This window comes from Eptatretus burgeri, chromosome 12, assembly GCF_056783735.1.
Source record: "Eptatretus burgeri isolate ZD-2024b chromosome 12, Ebu_testis_v1, whole genome shotgun sequence".
Taxonomy (NCBI): domain Eukaryota; kingdom Metazoa; phylum Chordata; class Myxini; order Myxiniformes; family Myxinidae; genus Eptatretus; species Eptatretus burgeri.
Genome location: NC_140972.1, coordinates 73,369,234 through 73,393,486, shown reverse-complemented (window position 1 = coordinate 73,393,486; position 24,253 = coordinate 73,369,234). Strand labels below are relative to the sequence as shown.

The 24,253-nt window shown below is 43.2% G+C and overlaps 2 protein-coding genes across 2 annotated transcripts in view; one reads left to right on the top strand and one right to left on the bottom strand.

Moving 5' to 3' along the window:
* LOC147015913 (slit homolog 2 protein-like) overlaps positions 1 to 24,253 on the bottom strand; it is a 628,660-nt gene that overhangs the window by 596,266 nt on the left and 8,141 nt on the right. Inside the window, exon 2 of the mRNA XM_085848522.1 lies at positions 21,183 to 21,264. Within this exon, the coding sequence (XP_085704648.1) occupies positions 21,183 to 21,214 (32 nt within the window). The 5' untranslated portion in view covers positions 21,215 to 21,264. The remainder of the gene's footprint in view (positions 1 to 21,182; positions 21,265 to 24,253) is intronic.
* On the top strand, positions 10,224 to 23,153 carry LOC147015914 (homeobox protein Nkx-6.2-like). Its single transcript, XM_085848525.1, has 3 exons — positions 10,224 to 11,122; positions 14,284 to 14,453; positions 21,573 to 23,153. Exons 1-3 carry the CDS (start codon positions 10,570 to 10,572, stop codon positions 21,864 to 21,866), a joined length of 1,017 nt encoding a protein of 338 aa, XP_085704651.1. The 5' UTR covers positions 10,224 to 10,569; the 3' UTR covers positions 21,867 to 23,153.

Here is a 24,253-nt window from a genome sequence, read left to right as displayed (position 1 = left end):
GATGACTGCATCATCTGCGCAATCAAGATCTTGACATTCCCAAACGATGCACCACAGCTTGATCTCTCCGACATCCTCCTGAGAGTCCAGTCCATACAAGTGCTGAGAAGTGTGGGGGCCAGTACACACCCCTGACGAACTCCAGTAACAACTGGAAATAAGTCAGAGATGGTACCACCACATTTCGCAGCACTCTCAGTACCAGAGTAGAGTTCAGACATCAGATCGATCCGTTTTGGTGGCACTCCACGAAGACCAAGAATCCTCCAGAGGGCATCCTGATTCACTGAATCGAACGCTTTACAGAGATCAACATACGATGCAAGCAGCCCCTGTCAAAACTCTCGTCTGCATTCGGTGAGGACCCGAAGAGCAAGGATACGGTCAATCGTTGACCTCTTTGGTGTAAAGCCTGATTGCTCTGGATGCTGGTGCTGAAGCAGATGGTGGTGAACCCTATCAATAATTATCCGAGCAAAGACCTTGCCCGGCACTGAGAGCAGCATCACCCCTCAGTTGTTGTTGCAGCCTTGACGATCACCCTTCCCTTTCCAGAGAGGGACAACAAGGCTCCTCTTCCAGTCAGTTGGGATGATGCCTGTGTTCTAAGCAGAGCACAGAACTGTGTGCAATGACACGAGTGCAGCATTTCCACCAGCTTTGAGAAGTTCAGAATGGATGCCACAGATCCCTGGAGCTTCACCCCATTTCAACCAGTTCACCGCAGCCTGTGTTTCCACAAGCGAAGGTGGACCACAGTTGATTGGAGGGTCAGCCACAGGGATTGTAACACCCCTGATGTCCAACTCGACAGCTTGTGGATCAGCCTGGTACAACCGTTCAAAGTAACCGGCCCAGCGGGCCTTCACTTCGGACTCCTCTGTCAAGAGCCTACCACCCTCTGCTCTAACTGCAGTACACCGAGCGATGGGCTTGGATGAACACAATGCGTGAATTCCCCTGTAAGCAGGATGAGAATCCCTTGACCACAGGTGATGCTCTACCCCCTCACAGATTCCTCGCACATAGGCCTCCTTGTCCACCCTTAGTGCACGTACAGTTTTACACCTCAGCTCCCTGAACAGCTCAGCTCTGCCATTCAGCATGGCCCTGCGACTCTGGTCAATGGTATCCAGTGTCCCTTGAGAGACAAAATTCTTCTTTGCCCTCTGTTGAGTTCCAAGAAATCCACCGGCAACATCAAGGATGGTGGTCTTGAAGGCACTCCACAACTCTTTAGGACCTCCCAAAGCACCCAGACTCCTCAAATCTCCACTCAGCCTGTTTGCAAACTCCTCAGCTACCCTCTCATCCTTGAGCTTGCCAACATCCAGCCTAAGCAGGAATGGTACCATTCTCCTGGATTTAAGGTGCAACTTCAGAGTTGCTACAACAAGCCGGTGGTCACTACAACAGCATTGAGGGACTGAGCACTCCGGTAGACCCTGCAGTTCTGGATCATCCTCCAGCGACCATCAACCAGGACATGGTCAATCTCCTTTGCCACACTGCCAGCATTGGAATACAAAGTCCAGCGATGAGCTTGTGAGCGCTGAAGCTATGAACCAGCTACCCTAAGTCCACGACTTCTTGCAAAGTCAAGGAACTTAGTGCTATTCTGCTTCATAGTTCCAAACCCATGGGGACCAACACACGTCTCAACCATCCCTTTCAGTTCCAGTCGATGCATTGAAATCCCCCAAGACAAGAATTGTATCTCATCTGGGGCACTGATCAATCACAGACTCGAGCATGGCATAGAATGCATCCTTCATGGTGAGATCACTCGCCTCAGTCGGAGCAGAAACAGAGACCAGGGAAATGACACCCAAGGAGTGACGAATCCTTAGTCTCATAATACGCTTGTTGACCGGTGTTACCTCAATTATCATTGGAGTCAGCTTATTGGACACAGCTACAGCAACTCCTTGGGCATGATAACCATCAGAGTGACCAGACCAATAGTAGGTGTAACCACCCACCATGATCTCGCCGCAATCCGGTCTCCGAACCTCAGAGAGTGCCGCAATACCGATGTCCAAATGCTTGAGCTCAGATGATAACAGAGACGGGTGATCGTCCTCTCTTCGGGATAGGACATTCCAGGCACCCACCCGAAGGGACCGCCTCAGGTTAACCCAAGGAGACCGCCGTCTGGTGGACAACACCTCAGCACCACTCTGACACACTCTCCCGCAGTCTGACCTGGGAATTCCACCCCGTGGTTTCCCTCCTATTATCAAAGATTGGGGGTCCCGAAGGCTTTGCCCCAATCCCATCATCCGGTGAGCTGCCCTGCGAAGGGAATCTGCACAGGAGGTACTCCCACGGAGTGGGTTTTCAGATTTCTTTGCATTTTTGTGTTTTGCGGAATGAAGGGTTTTACAGTGGCCGGAGTGAAAATCCTGCCACCAACCTCCTAATAAGAAGTAACCCAACTGCAGGAGGACGTCCGCAGAAACAGTTGGGCACTAGATATGGATGGCCGTTGGCTCACAAGGAGCTCCTCCGCCCTTTGACAGGTTTTGTTTTTAATCCTGCTGGATGTCCATATCCAAACACCCTCCTCACCAAAAAACCTGGGGGAGGAGACGGTTTAGTTGCCGACAACCCGACCATGGAACAGGTTTGTACAGGTTTACCTGATACCTGTAGCAAGTCACAGATCTAATCTGGCCTGACCTGACCTGACCTCTTATCATCCCCCATCCAAATTCTCGATCTTTTCGACTCCCGTTAAACCACCCCAAACCCACCTCCTTCAAATTCCCTGCTTTCCTTCCTGAAAGTCCCTGTAATGTCCATCTTGTATACCCCATGTTCCCCGCCCCATCCCTCTCCCTTCCACAGATCTAATGTTTCTGTTCCCCACTGTTTTGTCCTTCCCACTCACGCCCCTCTTGTCTCATGCCCCCCTTGCAGTGCGTTGTGTGTTGGTTCTCATCAGAGCCTCGAGAAGGTATACAAAAAAAAAAGAAGCAAAATTGAGCGATAACAAAAGACGCATTTTTTTCAGACCTCCATTTGACCTTGACAATTAACTCGGAAGGGTATGATGTAAACAATGCATCAATGCCCCTTGCTCGAGGCTATCTCGGGAGGGCAATTTTGTTCTGATCGGACATACCTTCCTCGAGTTATGGTGCAAAATGTTTAAAGTAATGTCTATAATGACGTAATCACCTTAAAATTATGTCAAAATCAAAAAATGTCAACCCCGCATTTTTCGTATTTCCATTATTGATGCAAAATTTCATTTTGAAAGTCCCAACTGGCTCGGCTCGGATATAGCTCGGAAATTGGCAGTGAAGGAGAAAAAAACCCCAAATGGTGGTTTAGTACTCCCAGGGGTCTAAAAAAAAAAACTGTGTTGTCCCATTAAAATTGCGGACACTAATTGTGGAAACCAACCTTACAACAGCTATAAGCCTCCCCCTATCCTATAGGGGGAGGCTTAATTCAGTAGTTCCTCGATCATCGACTGACGTCTGCAGACAGGTTGACAGACAGAATTTAACCAATTGTTTCACCCTGCATTTTGTTTCACGCGCATAGGATAATAAAACCAACCAAACGCTCCAAGAAGGCTGGAATATTTGAGGCTGTTCAGGAAAAAATAATAAGTAAAAGTAGTTGTCGTCGTGGTAGTGTTGGTAATAGTAATTGTAGTAGTAATGGTAATTGTCGTGGTGGTAACAGTTGTCGTGGTAGCAGTAGCAATGGTCATAGTAATAGACTAATAGTGGTCGTAGTAGTAGTAGTAGTAGTAGTAGTATTAGTAGTAGTAGTAGTAGTAGTAGTAGTAGTAGTAGTAGTAGTAGTAGTAGTAGTACTGATGGATAACCAGCTTTGCCACTGCTCCAGCCAGAAGAACCTAAACTGTGGCAGTTGCATGATTTTCTTCAATGACCAAGAAAACTATCATGATCTGTTTTCACTGCTGGTTGTGGCAGTACTTGTCGTCTTATATTTCAGATGACAGATTATAGAGGAAAACACAACACAAAGAGTCAGGGAGAATGAATAACTTCAGAAATGAGACATCGACAAACGAACAAAGCTTTGCATCACGAGGCAATAACAAAGTGTGAAAGAGTAGGATGAACAAGGATGAAGGGAGACCGAGGGGAGTTGATAAGAAATAATGAATACACAAGACATTTAATAATGCAAACCAGAATATAACTGTCAGGCAAGAATAATTTGATGTGTTCACAGCTTTTGATTAAAAAAAATCTCTTTGTAGAGGTTCACATAACATCCACAGCATGGAGCTGAAACCTGAGGCTCATGGAAGAGCCTGCACATACATTGCATGTCGGACATGGTCATAAGGAGACATGGGTGTACTTTTATGTGAATGACAAAGAAATTAATTTACATGAAATAGGTTGCCTTGTTGAAGTGTTCCCATCTGAATCCTTGGTTAACGATGCGGGGAACCCGTGTTAAAATCCCAAAGCCTGTACCATGTGGGTTTGTCCATTGTCGACTAATATCAGTGTTCATTCGTGAAAAAAAAATACAATGACATCGAGTGATGTATTTGGCCTGCATGTGATATACCGACAAGTCTTAGATCATAGTAAAAATGGTAATTAAATAAATCAACACTACGATGTACATGTATATGGTTTTCGACCTGGGATCCCAGCATCATGTCCTCAACACTCAGATGGGAACAAGTACAATTTAATGCAAGTCTTGATTTTGTTAAAACTTGCTTAAAAGGCAACAACGTTTTTATTCGTATTTTTTTTTCTATGGGGTATTATTAACCCCTTCCATTTGACTCTTGACCCCGATATCTCCAAATATCCAAGTATCCACTCCCTCACAATGCACTCCGCAAAGCTATCCCTCACTCAAGCTTCAACCCAAACAACCTCACTCATTTCCCATGTCCTACCTGTTGCATTGCAGACATGATGCATGTCCTTCTGAGGGAGGGTAAGCCGTTGTTGTAATCTGCTGGCACTTACTTGCTCATCATCATCATTATCATCATCAACCATGCCCTATGAAGAACGTTGGTGCTATCGATGCAGTTACTCGGCTACAATCCTGGTAAGGTTACCACTCTGACTCAGGAAGTCACTGCAGGAATGTGTAATTTGTTCATGGTGTTGGTGATAGCTCGCCTACTCTTCAGAAAAGACACCATGGGATGTTTAACATCCACCAACTAATGCTAGCAAATGGGACGCCCAGTTTAACGTCCATCCAAGGGACTGCACACACATCGATGAATCGTCCTGCGTGCAAAACTCAAGACAGTTTTACCTGGGTCGAGATTCAAACCCAGGCTAGACAGCTTAAAAAGGCAAGTGTGCATATCTCTCGGCCATAGGCCACCCCTTGCTGGCTATTGAACGCTAAATCGTCCAGGGGATCGAGACGTTGTACAAAAGTTAGGATTTCTGGGCCAGTGCTTTGACCAGATTCGGAGTTTCCTGAACAGATTGAACATTTCGAGTTGATCATATCGCCGTTCTTTCTCTTTCTGTCCGAATTGATCGCCATGGGTGACCCCGTGAGAGGTCATGGGGTTAGCCTTCAACTAAAATTTTTTTTTTTTTTTGCATTCCGACATAATTAAATCGATTTTCATATTTAACCATTTTAACCAGTTTATCAATTGGAGAATGTACAGGTTGGCAGCTCCTTAACAGCAATGTCATGATCCTGAGTAAAACTGTCCTCCCAACTGAGTTGCCAATCACCCATCATGCCACCTTTCTGTGTTGCTCATCAACGACACATGCCGCCTACACATTGGAAATCGAAATCAAACGAACCGTTGATTGAGACGTCGATTTGACCGACGTTGAAACGTTTGCCATTAGATGGCGCTTGAAGGCCATCCAATGAGGCTCAAAAAGGAAGCGCGTGCTCCCCTCCCTGCTCACCTATCCCCTCCGTCTCCATAAACCGACTCTTGATGAGCTTGCGAGACATTTTTATCGGCGTCGCTGGGCTCTGCAGTCTATCTCCCTCTCTCTTACGTTCAACGGGAAGTCTGGCCTTGGGGCCAAGCGTGATGCCAGGGGAGGGAGCAGCTTGGCCATTAGCAAACACCATAGCAGAAGGAGGAGCACACAAAGTATCTTCCCTCTACATGTAAGAATGTGTTCCAACACTGAAACATTCACTCGTTGCAAAGTTTGCCATTTTGCAGAATAATCTCATGCAAGTGCCTGCAATAATACGTCTGAACCCCACGGTCTATTTATCGCATGCAGAGTGACGTCATAGGCAAGGTGCATGCAGATACTCCATGGGGCACGTTCCACTGACAATAGCCGGGACAATATTGACATATGTTCCTTCCTGAAGAGGCATCCCGAAACTGATGTTCCCAATTGACGTCCTTTCCGAATATGTCGAAGATCCAAGCACGTATTGACGTGCTTAGCAAAACATTTCAGATGGCTTGAGCAGCAAAACCGAAAACTGTTTCCTCTCAGGGAGATCGGAATCAAAAATCCCGATTCAGCAGCACAGGACCAGGACGCATCAAAATCAATGGCAGTCGGGCAGGGAATCTATGTCGAAGGGCTCATGCAGTTACCAGGATGAATTCATTTCCTTTTCACCTGATGTTTTCACGGATAAACTTTTGCAGTATATAGATTAGTGCACTCATGGTCCAAAACACGGGTTAAAGAGATGTCGTGAAATTGAATAATTTTTTCAGGTTTTAAGGAACGTGCTCGTTAGACGTCCTTCAAGAAAAAATGTACTTGCAAAGTGTCGGGAATATATGTGTATATCTATATATATATATATATATATATATATATATATATATATATATATATATATATATATATATATATATATATATATATATATATATATATATATATAGTCATGCCATTGTCTTTCCCTCTCTCTCTGTGTTCCGAATGCACGTCCACTGCACGTTAAAACACTCTATGCATGGGTAAATTTGTCTTCCTTTCTTTCTCCCCCCAAATTCTTTGCAAACACGACGGCTAATTGGTCCATCAGCGAAGCAACGGGTGGGCTCAGTATATATATATATATATATATATATATATATATATATATATATATATATATATATATATATATATATATATATATATATATATATATATATATATATATATATACACACAAACACATACACATATAAATGTGCATATATACTAGTGAGTAGTGGGGCATGCTTGTATACTGAAAGTGGATACTCGGGTGCATCCTATTTGCAGACATAATAAATACAAGCTTCATATATATTTGATGGAATGGTTTGTGGTTGCATTCTACATACAGCGAAATAACTCAAGTAAATTAAGAATTACGAATTAGAATGAGTTCTTTCTGTAAAATGGAGTTTACATCGATAGTAATTTTTAATGTAAATACGGTAAAAGTTATACAATAAGAGATGGAAGAGGTGTTTGCATGTTAGCATTCTGTAGCCACCAGTTTGAGTATAAGCTCCATTGTTATGGGTCACATGATCTGCAGTGAGCAGACCAAAACTACACCAGCTGAGTTTTATTTTCAGATATTTTTGTTTATGGAAAATTTCCGACTGTTTTGTGATTTTTTCCTGGGACATTGGCTTGGAGTTGCATACGTTTGCAAAATTTCAGCTTTCTACCCCATCGAGAAGGTGCTAAACATTTATATCAGTGAGAGAGTTAGTGGTTACAAAGAGCTTGATATATTACATACCAGTGTGGCATGCCTGCACACTGGAAGCAACTACTCAGGTGCATCCTGCATGCAGACATAATATATATTTATAAGCTTTATATATATATATATATATATATATATATATATATATATATATATATATATATATATATATATATATGATGAAGTGGATTGTGGTTTGCATTCTGTGAGCAGCTAAATAACTCTTGTAAGTCAAGAATTAGTGATTAGAATATGCTCTTTATTAAAATGCTTGCAGCTCAAGTAATTTTTAATGTAAATTTAGTGAAAGTTATAAAATGAGAGGTGGAAGAGGCATGAGTTAGCATTGCCTAGCAACTATTTCCATTTCTTTGTCCAGTGTGTTGGGTCACATGACTGACAGTGAGCAGACCGAGGCTGCACCGGCAAGCTTTATCTTCGGATTTTTTTTGACATAAATTTTCCGACTGTTTTGCGATGGATTTTTTTCGGCCTGGGAGGTTTGACTTCGAGTTGCATCTGCATGCAAAATTTCAGCTTTCTACCTCACATATAAAGTGCTAAACATTGAAATAAGATAGCTACTATGAGGTAGTGCAAGGTGCAACACTTGTGAGAGAATGGTGAGGAAATAATATTTGTGATTCCTATCAAAAGTTGTCAACCTCAAACCAATATAAACAGATGTTTGAGTGGAAATCACTAAAGGTACATCACGCAGACTTTTGTTGGAACTTCTTTTGGGAATAGCTTGTAACGCTCATCGCGCATGAAACGTGCCCGCACAAGAACTCGTTCAAAATGAAAATGTCACGTACATACTTCATGAACCAACGTGAGTTTGATGGCGATCTAACTCTATTTAATTGATGCAACGTCCGACGAGTATTTGCATTCCTCCTAGTGCAGGGAAGAAGCGAATTTTTAAAAAAGCCTTCAGGTGAAAATGTGCAACGGTATTGTCAACATCATCAAACGAAATCGTTTAAAATGAAGATTCCGAAAGTTGAGCATTGTATCGTACATAAGCCAACACTTTACAGAATTCCCATTGGAATTTCAGAAAGCAACGAAAAATTTGAAGAAACCCTCGGTATATAATTGGATGGCAAAGGGAAGTGTGAATTAAAAATCACCCGAGGAGCAAGTCACACTCATGGAATTGCCATCGTGACTCGTTTTGTGCAAAGCCCGCTTCAAGGATTCCGTTTTTCCAAAACCGAACGGGAAACAACTATTTTTGGTTGAAAAGTCAATTGCTTCGAAAATTCGCATCCAATCCGAAACATCCGTCGGTGTGTGCAAGTGTTAATGCTGGGATAAAAGCCGCAACAGGATGATCTGCAAATGGTCCCTTTCGAATGTCTATTTGCTCACTTATTAACAGTCATAATATACATGGGTACCCGAATCGATATCTTTTAATTTATTCAGGATGAGGTTGAAATCGTCAAATTTGGAGGTTTCACATCGAGGCAACGTGAACGAACCGCCGGGGATGCTGAAAGCGCATCGTGTTACCGCAGTGTAGTGTGTAACCCCTGCGGTAACTGTTCCCATGGCCAAGCTGGCGGGGAATAAGCGCAAGGCGCGGGTATCATCATTTAAACGAGATGTCTCTGCGGCAGCGCCTCTTCCAGTTTTGCATTGAGATGCAAAGTGCCTGACCTCGTGAACAAAATATGTCGATACCGTTGTTGACCTGTTTGTGTAGATTAATTTGACGCTGCGCCTTGAAAAGGGCAATTACTCGTGACTTGCGCATACGCTGTAAATATACGACTCAGACAAACACACATCAGACTACAGCCGATATATATATATATATATATATATATATATATATATATATATATATATATATATATATATATATATATATATATATATATATATATATATATATATATATATATATATATACTTAGCTCACTTTTGTGCATTTATTATGCTCTCCAAACTGTAGCTTATATAAGAATGAGGAGTGACGTCACAAGTCTGGCACAAACGAACGCCGTTAAAAAAAGGATCAAAAGAAGAATTGCTCGGTTGTTCCTCGTTACCGTTGCTGAGCGTTTAACCTTTACGCATTTCAACCATTAATTAATTTTGTTGCGTTAACGATAGAATATTTGCGCACTGTTCATGTCGCTGTTTTAAAGGATATTCCAAAAGTGGGGATTAAAACAAAGGACTAGGTTGAAATTAAAATAGAAGCGGCGTTGTGTGTTTCTTCATAACGAGCACCAGACTTCGCATCACTTGCGCAATCGCACATGGACACGAGCAGTGCGCTCTCGGCGCGGGAAACCTAGGACAGCGCGCTTTGAAAGCCACACGGTCTCCGATAAGTAGCCAATCAGTGTTGCGTCTGAAGGAGTCTCACAGCCAATGGTTCCGCAGTGTGGATCGAAAACCGCCCCCCCGAGTGTCCCCTCGAGTCCCGATGGCGCGTCTATAACCCCTCCCAAATGGCCTCCGTTCCCCCCCTTTCCTAGAACTCCCGCCCTGTGACCGGAGTCCAAAAGCAGCGAGCGTCAGCTCACTCGCTATAGGTACAAGGTGCTCTCTGTGGTGACAACGTGGGCACTGCATCCCGCACCGGTCCCACAACTCGGAAAAATAAAAATAAAAAAGCCCGCACGGACTCGGAGCAAGTTGGAGGAAAGTTGTTTGCGCACTCGTGGCGCGTCAAACCCGTGTTCCCTCCCCTCGTGCTCCATCCTCGGATCAGGAGCACTCCCACCCCCACCCTGCTCCCACCCCAACACCTCTCAGACCCCACGACCGGCTGTAAACTCACGGAGCCGGCCTTTCCGTGGCCTTCTCGTGTCCCCTCCCGCCAGCGGGTCATCCCGAGCCCCACTCTCCCCGCCTCTGTCGTGGTGGGTGATGCTCGCCGTCGGGCATATGGACGGCACGAGCCGGGCTAACGCCTTCGTGCTGAGCAGCCCGCCGCTCGCAGCGCTGCACACCATGACCGAGATGAAAACTCCGCTGTACCCTTACGCAGTGTCCGGAACAGCCCCGGGAGCGACGGCCGGCAGCACCGCTTTCAAGACGCCCCAGTGCAGCTTCTCGTTCCCGTATTCCCTCGCTGCGACCCCTCACGGCATCAACGACATCCTCGGAAGACCCGCTCTTGCATTGTGTGGAAGCACATGCACCCCGATATCCGCCACGCAAGCTTCCACACCCGCAGGCCTGCTGTCCCCCACGGGGCTCGGGCGCAGTGCCGCGGCCCCAGGAGGCGGCCTTCCTGCGGGAAGCACCGCTTACTTCGGTCCAGTGTCGGCAGCGGCCGCCGCTGCCGTGGCCATGCAAGCAGCCGCTGGCCGCTATGCCAAGCCGCTGGCCGACCTGCCAGGCCGGCCACCCATCTTCTGGCCTGGGCTGGTGCAAACCCCCCCACCATGGCGGGATGCGCGTCTCGCTTGCTCCCCGGGTAAGTGTGCCAAGTTCCCAGTGGATCCTCCATGGTCCTGTTGGCTCCGGTTCGAGTGAAAAAGATCAACAGGTGCATCGTATCACGCTGTGGAAATGTGCGTGCATGTAACCCGTTAAAGATCGCATACTGCACATGTCATTCCAATGCCATGGGCGTTCTTAAAAAGCCGATGGCGCACGCAAAGGTGTGCTCAAAAGTACATTCACAGGTGCGCTGAAAAGCGCATTCTAAGGTGTGCTCAAAAGCGCCTTTACAGGTGTGCTCTAAACGCCTCTTCATAGATAATAATCCATAGTACAATCTCATGGCAAAGTATAATCATGACACATCTACCTGTTGCATCGTCCTGTTAACGGTTTAAATGCTGTCTTCTCAATGATGTTTCGCACGACTCATTCATTGCGAAAACAATGAGTCCGAACAGGTCTCCTTCAGACTTCTTTTTTTTTGGAGATCTCTCCCGCAGTATACGCGTCAAGCCAAACGGACAGTTTCCTGCAAAGTATTTATTGCTTGACTATTTACAGCGATGTATGAAAGTATTTAAAGCTTGCATTCTTTGGCAATATCAAACTTATAGAATATATAGTGCATTGAATGAAACAAGCTTGTTCGATCATAAATCCGATAGAAAGGAATATCTTCATGCTGGTGCTGATGGTTCGGTCCCAAAGTGCCATTATTCTAAATTCAGATTTCTTCATTTGCTGGAAGACCGTGGCCTTGGTGAAGACTTCACGTCTATCTGGCTGTACTCTCATCAGTCTTCAGTTGATAAAATCCATCGCATCTCTTAACCGGGGCTTTTCGCGATGTAAATATCGAAAGTGAATACATCGCGGTAAATGCGGTTACTCCGATCAAAGCTTGTATTTTACATTTTGTTAAAAAAAAATATAATAAATGTCTTTAATTTCCAACATCTTTGCTAAACAGTCGATCCTTCGTGAAACTATAACGTATAGGAGGTCTTACATTATGATGAACATACAGAGCAAATTGAGTGTGATGGTGTGTTCACAGTGACCAAATCAGACAAGTCATGATACGTGGCATTTTCAAGCGTGAATATGAACGTTCAAAAGTTTTCCACAAACGGCGTTAATTCCCTGAATGCACTTACAGAAACATTGTTAGCGATGCTCATTATAGAGGGAATTGACGATTTTACGCACAGACTGCACGATGGATATCCGTGATGTTGTCGTGACGATCTTATTGAACCTCATAAACGGTATTTGTAAAATATTGCTGGGAAGTCAAAACTATGTACGAGATTGCCTACTGGCCGGGAGGAATATATATATATATATATATATATATATATATATATATATATATATATATATATATATATATATATATATATGTATATATATATATATATATTTATATATATATATATATATATATATATATATATATATATATATATATATATATATATATATATATATTATGTATATACATGGTGTTCGTTTCGAATGATGAACAGTTTCTAACCGTGTGTGAGTGTTACGTTAATGGCACGATGAGAGTTCGTTCCATTATTCCATTTCCCACCTAGTTGTACACCTTTTGATAAAAACATCATGGACTCAGACAATTTTACACGGTTGATCATGACGCTTGAAACACGCCATTCACTGCTCTCAGAGAGAGAGAGAGAGAGAGAGAGAGAGAGAGAGAGAGAGAGAGAGAGAGAGAGAGAGAGAGAGAGAGAGAGAGAGAGAGAGAGAGAGAGAGAGAGAGAGAGAGAGAGAGATCCGATGGCGCGCCGGAGCAAACAAAATGCGGGACTGAGTTGGAGTGGATATTTGTCGAGCTTCGTGTGCGGCATCATCGTGTTCTTCGCCGATCAATTCGATCTACAATTTGGATTTTGTTTTTTTTTATCATTTTTTTTTTCTTTCTCCCCGGCTTGCAGCAGTGTGCTGTGTATCACGTTCAAACCGTTCCTCCATCCTGTTCGTGGTGATGGCAGTGATTGGCTGGAAACCCCCTGCGGAATGATTTAATAGACGGGGTGCTCCTCTCAAAGCGAAATATTTGAACAGATAATCCAAACATGCGTTCACTGTTTATTTATCCTCACTTTGGCGGGGTTTTTGGGGTTTTTTTTTTTCTTTTTCGCTGTGCTTTGATATATGATGGGTAAACAGTAAATCCATCATCTGACATAAAAAAAAAAGAAAAGTCAACGACGAGTTACAAGAGCAAAGCAGTTTTGTTTTTCTCCCCGGTGTTTTATTTAACGAGTTTAACCGTTCAATCAGAAAGCTATTCGAATATTATTTTTCTCATTTCTTTATTAAAACCCTTCCTTCCAAGCAGTCCTCGTTTCCTCCAGCCATTTCAACGCGTTCGATAAAGACAATTTCGTATCCGAGTGATGAGCAATTCGTTTCAAGCAAAATGTGCATCCACAATGTTATATGCAGAGAGCGCTTGGAACCACGTATAACATTACGTGTTTTGCCGTCACCTGCCTGTGGGGAAGAGTCCTCAAATGAAAACCAAATTAACGCCATCACTCTCGTTATTACGTTTTTCCACATAGTTTACATTTCCATTAACGAAAGCAAATTTAGTGTACACAAGGTTCATTTTGTACACGATTAATCAGTACCGCATGGATCGGTATTTGGACACTTTCTCACGCGCTCACACGTACCGAACCGCACCGTAGCGTGGTCATGCCATGTGACGTATTCGTAAAACTGTCGTCACGTATTGCCCTAGGAAAGCCCCACCGAGTGGTATATTTGTGATTGAGATTTTAATTTTTTTCAACAAGTCAATAAAAGTGCATTGGAGGAATGTTGAACGTTTGTCGATGATATTTTGTCGACAGATTATGACGTTAGGGGCATCGATGACAAATACCTGAGGATACTCATGAGCCACGTGACCAGACCTAATGCCCGTCTTGACCTGACGCGGAATGCTCTCAGTAATCCTTTTTCAAATTATGTTGGAATGTACATTTTAAAGGAACCTTTTTAAGGCATGTTGCCAACCACGTCAGCATTGTTCAGATAAGAGAGTCCTTCATATGCATGTTTAATTTTCACAATTTTTCTTGCTTGGGATGAGCAAGCTGCTTCATCCGCTCGGTGAGGGGCAGAACTTTAAGAGTGCATATGCCTCGTTCACAGGTGGAACTATGGTGTTGGACAAAGATGGGAAGCGAAAACACACACGGCCCACCTTCTCAGGACAGCAAATCTTCGCGCTGGAGAAAACCTTCGAACAAACAAAGTACCTAGCCGGTCCCGAGCGGGCGCGACTTGCATACTCCCTTGGCATGACAGAAAGTCAAGTGAAGGTAAATACCAGATTATGCACGTCTATAATCATTGTCTAGCATCATCTTTATATGATTATTAAACAATTATATTATCCTAACTCAATAAGCCTGGTGTGGTGTTGGTTTAACGGTTAAGGTGGCTGGCTTAAGATCTTAGGGTCTTGAGTTTGAGCACCTGTCGTGCTGTTAAGTAACACCGTATGGGTTAACTCATCCTTTTGAGGTCAGAAAAATCAGTACCGGCTTACTGGAAACAGGGGGCACTGCATCAGCGGCACAGCCACGCTCCCAGCAACGCTGTCGACAGTAGCCACAGGCTGCATTCAAAATAATAATTATAATAATAATGCTGACACTTTACCAGCAACCTCCACCTTTTCCATGAAATTTGGTCTACATTTTGTATACCAAAACTGAGAACCGTCCCTACCCTGCCAGGAGGGTAACTGCAATTGTTCACTCATTCAAATATTATATAATTCAGCAACTTCCAAATCATCCATCAACATTCATCATGTCCTGCATCACACCTTTCACCTCCACCATGATGTATTATCTTCACTAATCATCCACCATCATTTATTTACTCTTGAGAAACCACATTGTGACTTAGTGAGCACATCCATGAAAATATCAACACTTTTATATCATCATCATCATCATCATCATCATCATCATCATCATCATCATCATCATCGAGCCCCTTCATGAATATTTATCACCTCAAACAATATATCGAATGTTCATCATTACTCAGTGACATTATCACCATGTAACAATTCTATCAATATTTTGCACTATTTTCCAACACCTTTAATGTCTTATTACTATTCATAATCTGAATAATTCATTCATCCAGTGCTTTTACCATTTTCTATTGTCACGATATTCTGTTCATATACAGTACATCTCATCAGTCATCCAGCATTTCCATCTATAACATCTCAACACTCATCTAACTTTTGGTTTTCTGACACTTTAACACCTATCCAATCATTAACATCCATGACACATTAACACTCATTTAACATTCACTTTGACAACGCCATTAACACTCATCCAGAAATTTTATCCATAAATCCTTAAAATAAATTTAGCATTTCCATACGTAACTCGTTAATACCCATCCAACATTTCTATATCTATAACACCTTAACACCCATTTAACATTTTCATCTTAAACATATTAACGGCTATCCAACGTCTCTATCTATAACGCTTTAATACTTATCCAGAATTTTTATAAATAACTTTTCTTCCATCGATAACACCTAAACACTCATGCAACATTTCCAGCTGTAACGACTGATCACTCACCCAACGTATTCACAACAATCCAGATTATTTACAGTTATGTACAATTTTCATGAAGCCATCCATTAATTTGATATATTACTTGGATGCTTCCATCTCTCCATGATCAAAATCTCTGTACTCCAGCAGTCTAACCAGCACTACCATGACCACCACCAAGACAATCCATCAGCTTCACATTGAAGGATGTACAGCAACATTCAAAACTAGAATGGCACTCGGAAGAGCGCATACCTCCGCCCGGCTGAACAATTCACGTTTTGGAGCCCACCGACAGGCAGGATCTGGATCTGGACCTTAACCAAAATCTAATTGGCTTGTTCTTGTCACCTACTCAAGTCATCCACCAAGTTTTGTCATAATTCGTCCGCAACCTTTTTGAAACACCATACTATACAGTTGATCATCTCTCAAATGTGAAGAATCACTGAGAGAATATAAAAATTTGCGTGTCCGAATCCGGATGCGGATCTTCACGAAAATCGAATCATTTCGGCCTCGTCAGACTCCCAACTTGTCTGCAAAGTTTGGTCCGAATCCGGACATAACTTTTTGAAATATCCTGTTCACAGACAAACAGACAGACAGACAGACAGACGGGATGAAAACATAATCTCCACCAACCTTAGATGGTGGAAGCTCAAAGGGTGTTCAACATATTTTTGAAATTATATGATACGCCAAGACACTCCAATGTTGTGTGTGTGTGTGTGTGTGTGTGTGTGTGTGTGTGTGTGTGTGTGTGTGTGTGTGTGTGTGTGTGTGTGTGTGTGTGTGTGTGTCAGAATGGCCTGGAGGTACGCACACTCGCCTCTAAGCCATTTCGTCTGGGTTTGAGTCTCGACCCAGCTATAATGGTCATCTTGTTGTTTCACAAACAGGGTGATTCATCAATGTGTGTGCCATCCCTTGGATGGATGTTAAACTGGCGTCCCGTCTGCCGACATGAGTTGGTGGACTATAAAGACCCCACGGTGTCCTTCACGAAAAGTAGGCGAGTTCTCACCGGCGCCAAGAACAAATTATAAATTCCTCCCGACCTGTTGTTGGGAAGGCAATGGAAAAACCACCCAGTACAACATTTGCTCAAGAAAATGATTTGGCAGCACCGACCCTCTGTAAGAGAGTATGTTACATCAAAATCAGAATATGTCTATATGTATACATTGGAGTGTTTTAACAACCACCATAGAATATGTGTACATTGGAGTGTTTTAACAACCACCAACATGCCTGTTGGGATGTACATGACACGTCCTTGATATTCCAATCCATCAAATTAGCTGAGCTTCGAGAGCGCTGCGGCTTGAAGGAGTGATTTTGAAATAGATAAATAAAAATAATTAATTTGCACTGTACTCCCATCGAGTTAATCTTAATGCTGTTGAAGCCCCCAATTCCCACCCCCTGTGACGTCATTTCAGGTTAGTGTCAGTTTTCAAAAATATTTGAGGCATAGCATTCGCCTTTGAGCTTCATGTGGTTTGATTCCTGACCCGGCTAAGTATAAACTGTCATCGTGGTGTTTCGCAGCCATTGAGTTGCCTCGATGACGAGCTCGTCTTTCAGATGGGGCATTAAGCCGGCCGTCTCGTCTGATTGTATTCGCTGGTGGGTATTAAAGATCCCATTCGCAGTGTCTCTTGAAAAAGGGAAGGCCATTGCATGCCGGCACCCTGACCAAACACCAAATCCCTGCCGTAACCTCTGATTCCTGTCTGCAGCACAGCCGGCCCTCAGTGATGATGCAACCGGGGGGGGGGGAGAGGGGGGGGCGAAATCGTACTCGAACCCCAGTCTACTACACGCTCGCTCGAGTGTATACCTGCAGAGCATTTCATCTGAAATGTCACGTGCTTATAACTTGCAGGAAAAGGTACAAGAATGATCTGCGGAAAAATAAATATATAAATAGTCATCAGGCCCTGTCAACCCTCCATGATTGTAATTTTAATGGTGTGGTGCAACGAGATTTTGTCAATTTCCTTCGTCATTATGGTGATGAAGCTGAAATCTTTGAAAAATCAAATCTTCTGATCGTGTGATCAGCCAATGACACACCATGCACCTGTGATGTGATCAGCCAATGACACACCATGCACCTGTGCTGTGATCAGCCAATGGACAGTGATGTTGCTTTCCCAGTCCCTTTTATCTCCAATTTGGAGCACGTGCTTTGCTTATCCATCAAAAGCCAACCGCTTGTACTGATACATTAACAGTGTTTTCTTTACTCAATAATTGTTGCAGTCTCCATGCATTGTTCAGGGGCAAATCCAGGAATTGGGTGGGGTTCCAAATAACAGAAAATTATCAATTTTCCAAATAAATTACTGTGAGCTGTTAGTGGTTTATTGTTTATTAGGTACTGTATTGATACAGTTTTTCTGAGGTTTCTGGCCTTTTTTGTGGCACACTTTCGTGGGAGAAGGAGTTCTGGGTGACCAGGGAACCCCTGGATTTGCCACTGTAATGGTAAATATTTTTTTGTTGGGAGGGGGGGTTTCTGGGCAACCAGGAAACCCCCCTGAATTTACCACTGTTGTTCGGACCGTGATCAGTATGCGGACTATATATAGGCCAAGACGCCTAAAAATGCCACTGCAGTTGGAGGGTCACGTGTACATGTATAGCTCAGCCACAACTGGTGAATGGGTTAAAGGAAAAGTAAGTAAGTTATTTTGCACGAATATAAATCAGTTGAACTCATTTCAACGTGGTTACCATAACATACCCCCCCCCACCTCTCCGCGACCCCCTCCCCACTCAAAATCTTGCTCGAGTGCTGTCAGAAGCCACGATGCCACGAAAACCCGCTGCCTGTTCGGATCACACACACACCCGTGCTGGGCAGGTACGCGTGCCTGGTAATTGGCAAGGGCGGTGCAAGTTTACCGCATCGTCACCCCCAAGAGTAGTCACCTGTGCCTCCTCCTGGAGGAATTACCAACGTTCTCCGTGGTGCACCCCCCCCCACTGAAATTGCTCGAACACCAAACCTCTCTAATGGATGCATGCTGAAAACGAACGCCCAACTCGAATCACCGAAGGGTGGGCCACAAACACCTCGGGAGATTTACGAGTGCACATAATTCAGAGGAGCAGGATCGTCATGGAAAAGCGATAAAACGTCCACGCATTTTATCGCGCGTTCCTGCGCCGTTATCCGTTAACACAAACGTGCTATTAAGGTGTGTGTCCCCCCCCCCCCCGAATGCGAAATCCCAGATCGATGTCGCTGCGACAAGCCACCCATGTCCCAGAGTGAATAACCGCGACACAAGTGCGAATCCGTCATATTCTTTGTTCCCTTCTCACCGTCTCCCCATAAAGTCTGTCGGACATGACCCGTTCAAAAAGTTCCACGAAACTAGTTACTCAGAATTGTCCAAGAATAAAGTTTAATCAATTTTGTTCCCATCGTTACATGTGCTTACGACGTGTTGGAAATTGAAAATTAAACGTTAAACCGACGTCCATGACGATCCCATTAACCCTTTCCTGTGCAAGCTCTTACTCACAGGTTGCCCCCCCCCCCCACTCTCCACTCTAAACTTTCTTTCATTATTCTCATTCATTCCCTCAATTCTTATGTCCACCCGGTGCCCCGCTCGATGCACGTTGCCCTTCACCCCCATGTCACGTCATCTTCCTGCTCTTCCGTGAGCCTCGACTTTGCGCAGAAAAAAAACACATTTTTTTGTTGGCAGTTTTGGAATATTTGTGAGCATCTCAGCCACACTAACTTTTGGAACCCTCCCCTGCTGACCCCCCTCCTCCCTCCCATTTTGGGGACACAACCCTTGTGAGTTGCTCTTCATGCTTTGTCGGACGATAGTGGAGGAAAAAAGTTGAAAACTCTTCGTTTGTCAACACGAGCAAGAAAAAAAACCTCTTCGGATGGGCGACTGCTTTCAGAGAATTACCCGGATAGGGGCCATCTATATATTACATACCACACAAGGGGTCAGTAGTTTGCCCAGCGTTACATATAACGTAAACGGTGGGGAGGAGGGGGATTATCTCACAAAGCCTAATGTAATTATTGGGTGAAGGGTTGGTCTTTGGCTCAGCATTATGAGCATTGCTGAGAGAGGGGAGAAGAGGGAGGGGTGAGGGGGGGCAGGGGTATAAAATTGCAAAAAAAAATTGTTGTGTAATACATGGACAGACCCAGGATTAGACAGAAGACCCTGAGCGTGATCACAAATCAGGGTCTCCTGGCCGCGCTCGCCGACATGACTGACTCGCGTTACCTTTACGACGTGTCTGCTCTTTCAGCGCTCTTAATGGAGCCGCATCGCCTTTTTATTCCATTGTCCGTTGCTACAGCGTCTCTGCGTTCCTGAGTGCTTCGTGGGAAAGTGCCTCCCCAAATAGAAATCCCGCACGCAGGCAGAAAAGACCCGATTTATCCGAAAGCGTTCCTATTATTCCTCCATTATGCTGGATGGGAATTTATGGGTGCGTGTTATACCGCTCGGTCACATATTGTGGTTTGGGGATGAGAGAGAGAAAAACAAAACGGGGAGGGGGGGGAGACTTTAACGTTTCATTAAAAAGCAAAAATGCAATTTTGTAGATCACGCAGTGCAGGGAAGCGAAACAGCTTTCCTTAAAAAATATAAATGAGTAAGCAAACGCACCTTTGTTGTATATATATCGGGGACGTGCCGATGAAAGAATAAACGAATCTTTTTATTGATAACACGCGTGCGGACGATGATCCATATTCTTAAATTTCCAGCTAATGAATCTTGAAAGCTGTCAATACAGTTATTTTTCCATTTCACTATCAACTAGAGCAGAAACAGAATCGTCCACATAAGTGACGCACTTTACAACCTTTACGTACCTTTACCAGAAATCATCACGTGACCTTTACCAGAAATCATCACGTCCACTTAACACTGATGTATTAAAAAAAAACTAAAAAAAAAACTGGTTTCACGACAGCAGAGTCTGCTTAATGATTGAACTCAAATTCAAGTCTGCCTTTGGTGTTGTAAAACTGTTGTTGAGCAAGACTAAACTTCCCACAATGCCATGGGGGCTCCCCAGACAGGTGCATCACTCGCCATTTTGTCCTCGGAATAAAAGATGCACCTGTCGTTGACACGCCCCTGCTTCCTCTCACTGGCCCGCAGATGTCCTTATTCAATGAACTTTAACCTGGCAATGTGGCAGAGGCATTTCTATGAAACAGTTTAATTTGTGATCAAAGTGAACTTATTAAAATTAATGAACTGGTTATTTCATTGTCAGTAAGGTTTGCAAGGTTTGTGACTTCTTCCCCCCCCCCCCCAACTTTAATCAAAGACTATTTTTTTTAAATCTAAATAAAATGTGTTAATGTTCTTTCAAAGCAATAACATTAAGTGAGCTCAAGACACAATTGTCGTTTTGGAGACAGCACACGAGAAAATGGAATACCTGCAGCCAGAAAAAATCACTCGGCCAATCATACATGTGTTCCATCATCGGCTCAGGACAATCCCACCTTGCTGTCCAGTACCTGCCACATAAACATAAAATAAATTATTTAATGACAATTAAGACAGGCGTTGCTGCAAGAAATGCGAAATATCGTTGTTGAATGTCACAAACAGGTGAACTGCATTAAAAAAAAAATATATATATATATATATATATATATATATATATATATATATATATATATTTACATGAATTACACGTTCCTGAAAGTCACATGAGATTCAGGAGTGCTTAACACAACCGGTATATTGTGAGAATGCTTGGCCTCTTTGGCTGTACAGTTCACAACTTTTCAACACATGACGCGTTCTTTTCGATCTCTGACAGGTGTGGTTTCAAAACCGACGGACCAAATGGAGGAAGAAGCATGCAGCAGAGATGGCAACGGCCAAGAAGCGGCGCGACTCGGAGGCCGAACGCCTCAAAGAGGTGTCAGAAAATGAAGAGGAGGAGGATGATGATGAATATTCCAGACCATTGGACCCCAACTCTGATGACGAGAAGATTAGCCAACTCCTCAAGAAACACAAGCCTGGTTTGGGCAACCTTGCTAGCATCATGACCGCAGGGGGTACCATCACTGGGGGCATCATGGGTGGGACAGGGCCTGTCGGTTGCTGAGGGTGTACCCACTTCTACACAGCTGTTTGGTTCCGGTTCTCAACTCAGATTCCTAAGTTCTACCACAATTTTGCTTCTTCATGTCTCACATTTTTCTGACCGGAAGCACTTCCGAAATGCTCAATTCCGCTTTGATTAGCCAGACTTGCTACACCAACGGTGACTTCCACCTTGCATGCAACATCATCGCAAAGTTTTACTCCCTGTCCATATTCAGCCCCCCTTCCCCAATCTCACCTCATTCACTTATTTTTCCTGAGCTGAATGACATGACCTTCTCTCCAGCAAGTTGGATCTTCAGCACAGCGCATGGCAAAGCATGACAAGAGGGCACAACTTCACTCATCATCACACGAGTTATTTTGCCCGAAGATGTACATAATATTTTTGTATAGCATTAACTTATAATGTATGAGGAGGGGGATTGGGGGGGTGGGGTTGCAAAAAAGAACTAAAAATGTCTCTGAACAGACTTTATACTACATTTTAGAATGTGCAATAAATACTATACTTGCCAGCATACTTCTGCCAAGACGAGGAAACAACGTAATATGCATGGTTTTATGTAATTATGTTTACTATTATTATTATTTAAGGAAATAATTCCATCATAATATGATGTAGAAGCTGTTTGGCATCAATAATTTCAAAACAAAGCTTATTATTTCTATTTTTTTTCTTTTGGAACGTCATAAAGTTATGACGTCTTTTTCTTATGACATCATTTTTGGTTATGCGGTCATTTCAAGGACTTGCGCAGAAAAATTTATTTTCTTTGTGTTGGAATTGTTTGCCAAAGTAGTCATCGGGATGCTTTTCTGGTGATACAAACATTTCCTGACATTAAAAAAGGAAAGAAAGACGTTTCCGATTTTCAAAAAAGTTCATTTGCCAAACAGTCATGCATCGCATATCAGCCTTTTCAGTGTCACCTCCTGACTTTATATTAAAATCCTCCGATGAGCCTCCAACCAGCATTGAGGTGTATGTACAGAAATACATGTATATATGTGTAGAAAGTTGTTTGTTCCATAAATATTTTTTCATTTAATTTAAGTTGCCTAAGAAGGTTCAAGTGGAGGGGTTAAAGGGAGGTTTTAGTGACATCTGCATGACATTTGAGCTTTTGGATTATATTATATTATATATATATATATATATATATATATTGCACCACGAATTGCACACTGGCGTTTAGCATTGGTGCCGTTTTTGCTGTGCCGTTTGTTGTGTGTCTCATTGCTGTTTATGGGAGCGAATCGCTGTGTTTGTGGTTCAAATAAACTCTAATTTAAACGAATTGCATGGCAACGCTCATTTGTGTATGTTTGTATCCAATGGGAAAAGAAAGATGAACTCCAATGCTTTCACAAACCCACCGTTTTTATGCGGGTACTGACCTTAAGGGGTCGAAATCCGACGATTGGGAAGAGAGAGGGGGAGTGATCATGATCCATGACGAGGTTTGTAAGTTTCATTTTGGTGAGAATGTTAACACAAAGGTAGGAGGGCACGATAGAGTGGGCATCGGACAAATTGCCACGAACGACTATTGACCGCGACGATAGTTCTCTGTCACACTGCACAGGGATCTATTTACATTCCAGACCCCTGAACGCCGACGTGGCTTGGAGACTGACGTCACCACTGGAGCTGGAGGAAGACAGAAAACAGCTTCAGTAAAAGTGGAAATGGCACCTTTATTTATTTTTAAGTCACTGTTTTCGAAATCAGTCGTCGTCGTGCTTCTCGTTTGGCGTTTTTTTGTTCCCGGCAGTCCCATGAGTTATAAAAACAATTAAACTCTAGCTGACTGCATCTCTTACTTGTTGCTTGTCCTCACTAGTGGGCCCAGCCTCAGGAAACAAGAGTGCCATGGCTGAAGCCTTGTGTAAATATTCTCCTGACAAACCCTTTTCAAAGTAAGATGACAATTAAAATGAACAAATACACAAAATCATCCACTTTATGGAAGTAGGATTATGCAGAGGGTGCATTTGATAGTCTGTAAGAATATAAAGATGTAAATAGTCTTTTAAGCACATCTCTTTTACCATACACGCCAAAGTATTTTCCCACGTTCATATATATATATATATATATATATATATATATATATATATATATATATATATATATATATATATATATATATATATATATATATATATTGAATCCATCTTGAGTTCTCCCTCCTTTAATTGAACAAAGATTGACTCAATGTTTCGGGCAGCAACACAAAACAAAACGTGCCTCTGCTGACCTTTCTCAAGAGTGAAGAACATAATTCTAAACCAGCTCGGGTGATCAGTGAGCGAAGCGGACCGTGCAGGACAGAAGGCAGAGAAATCTCCGTGCATAAGCTATCGTTACAGAACACCTCCCAT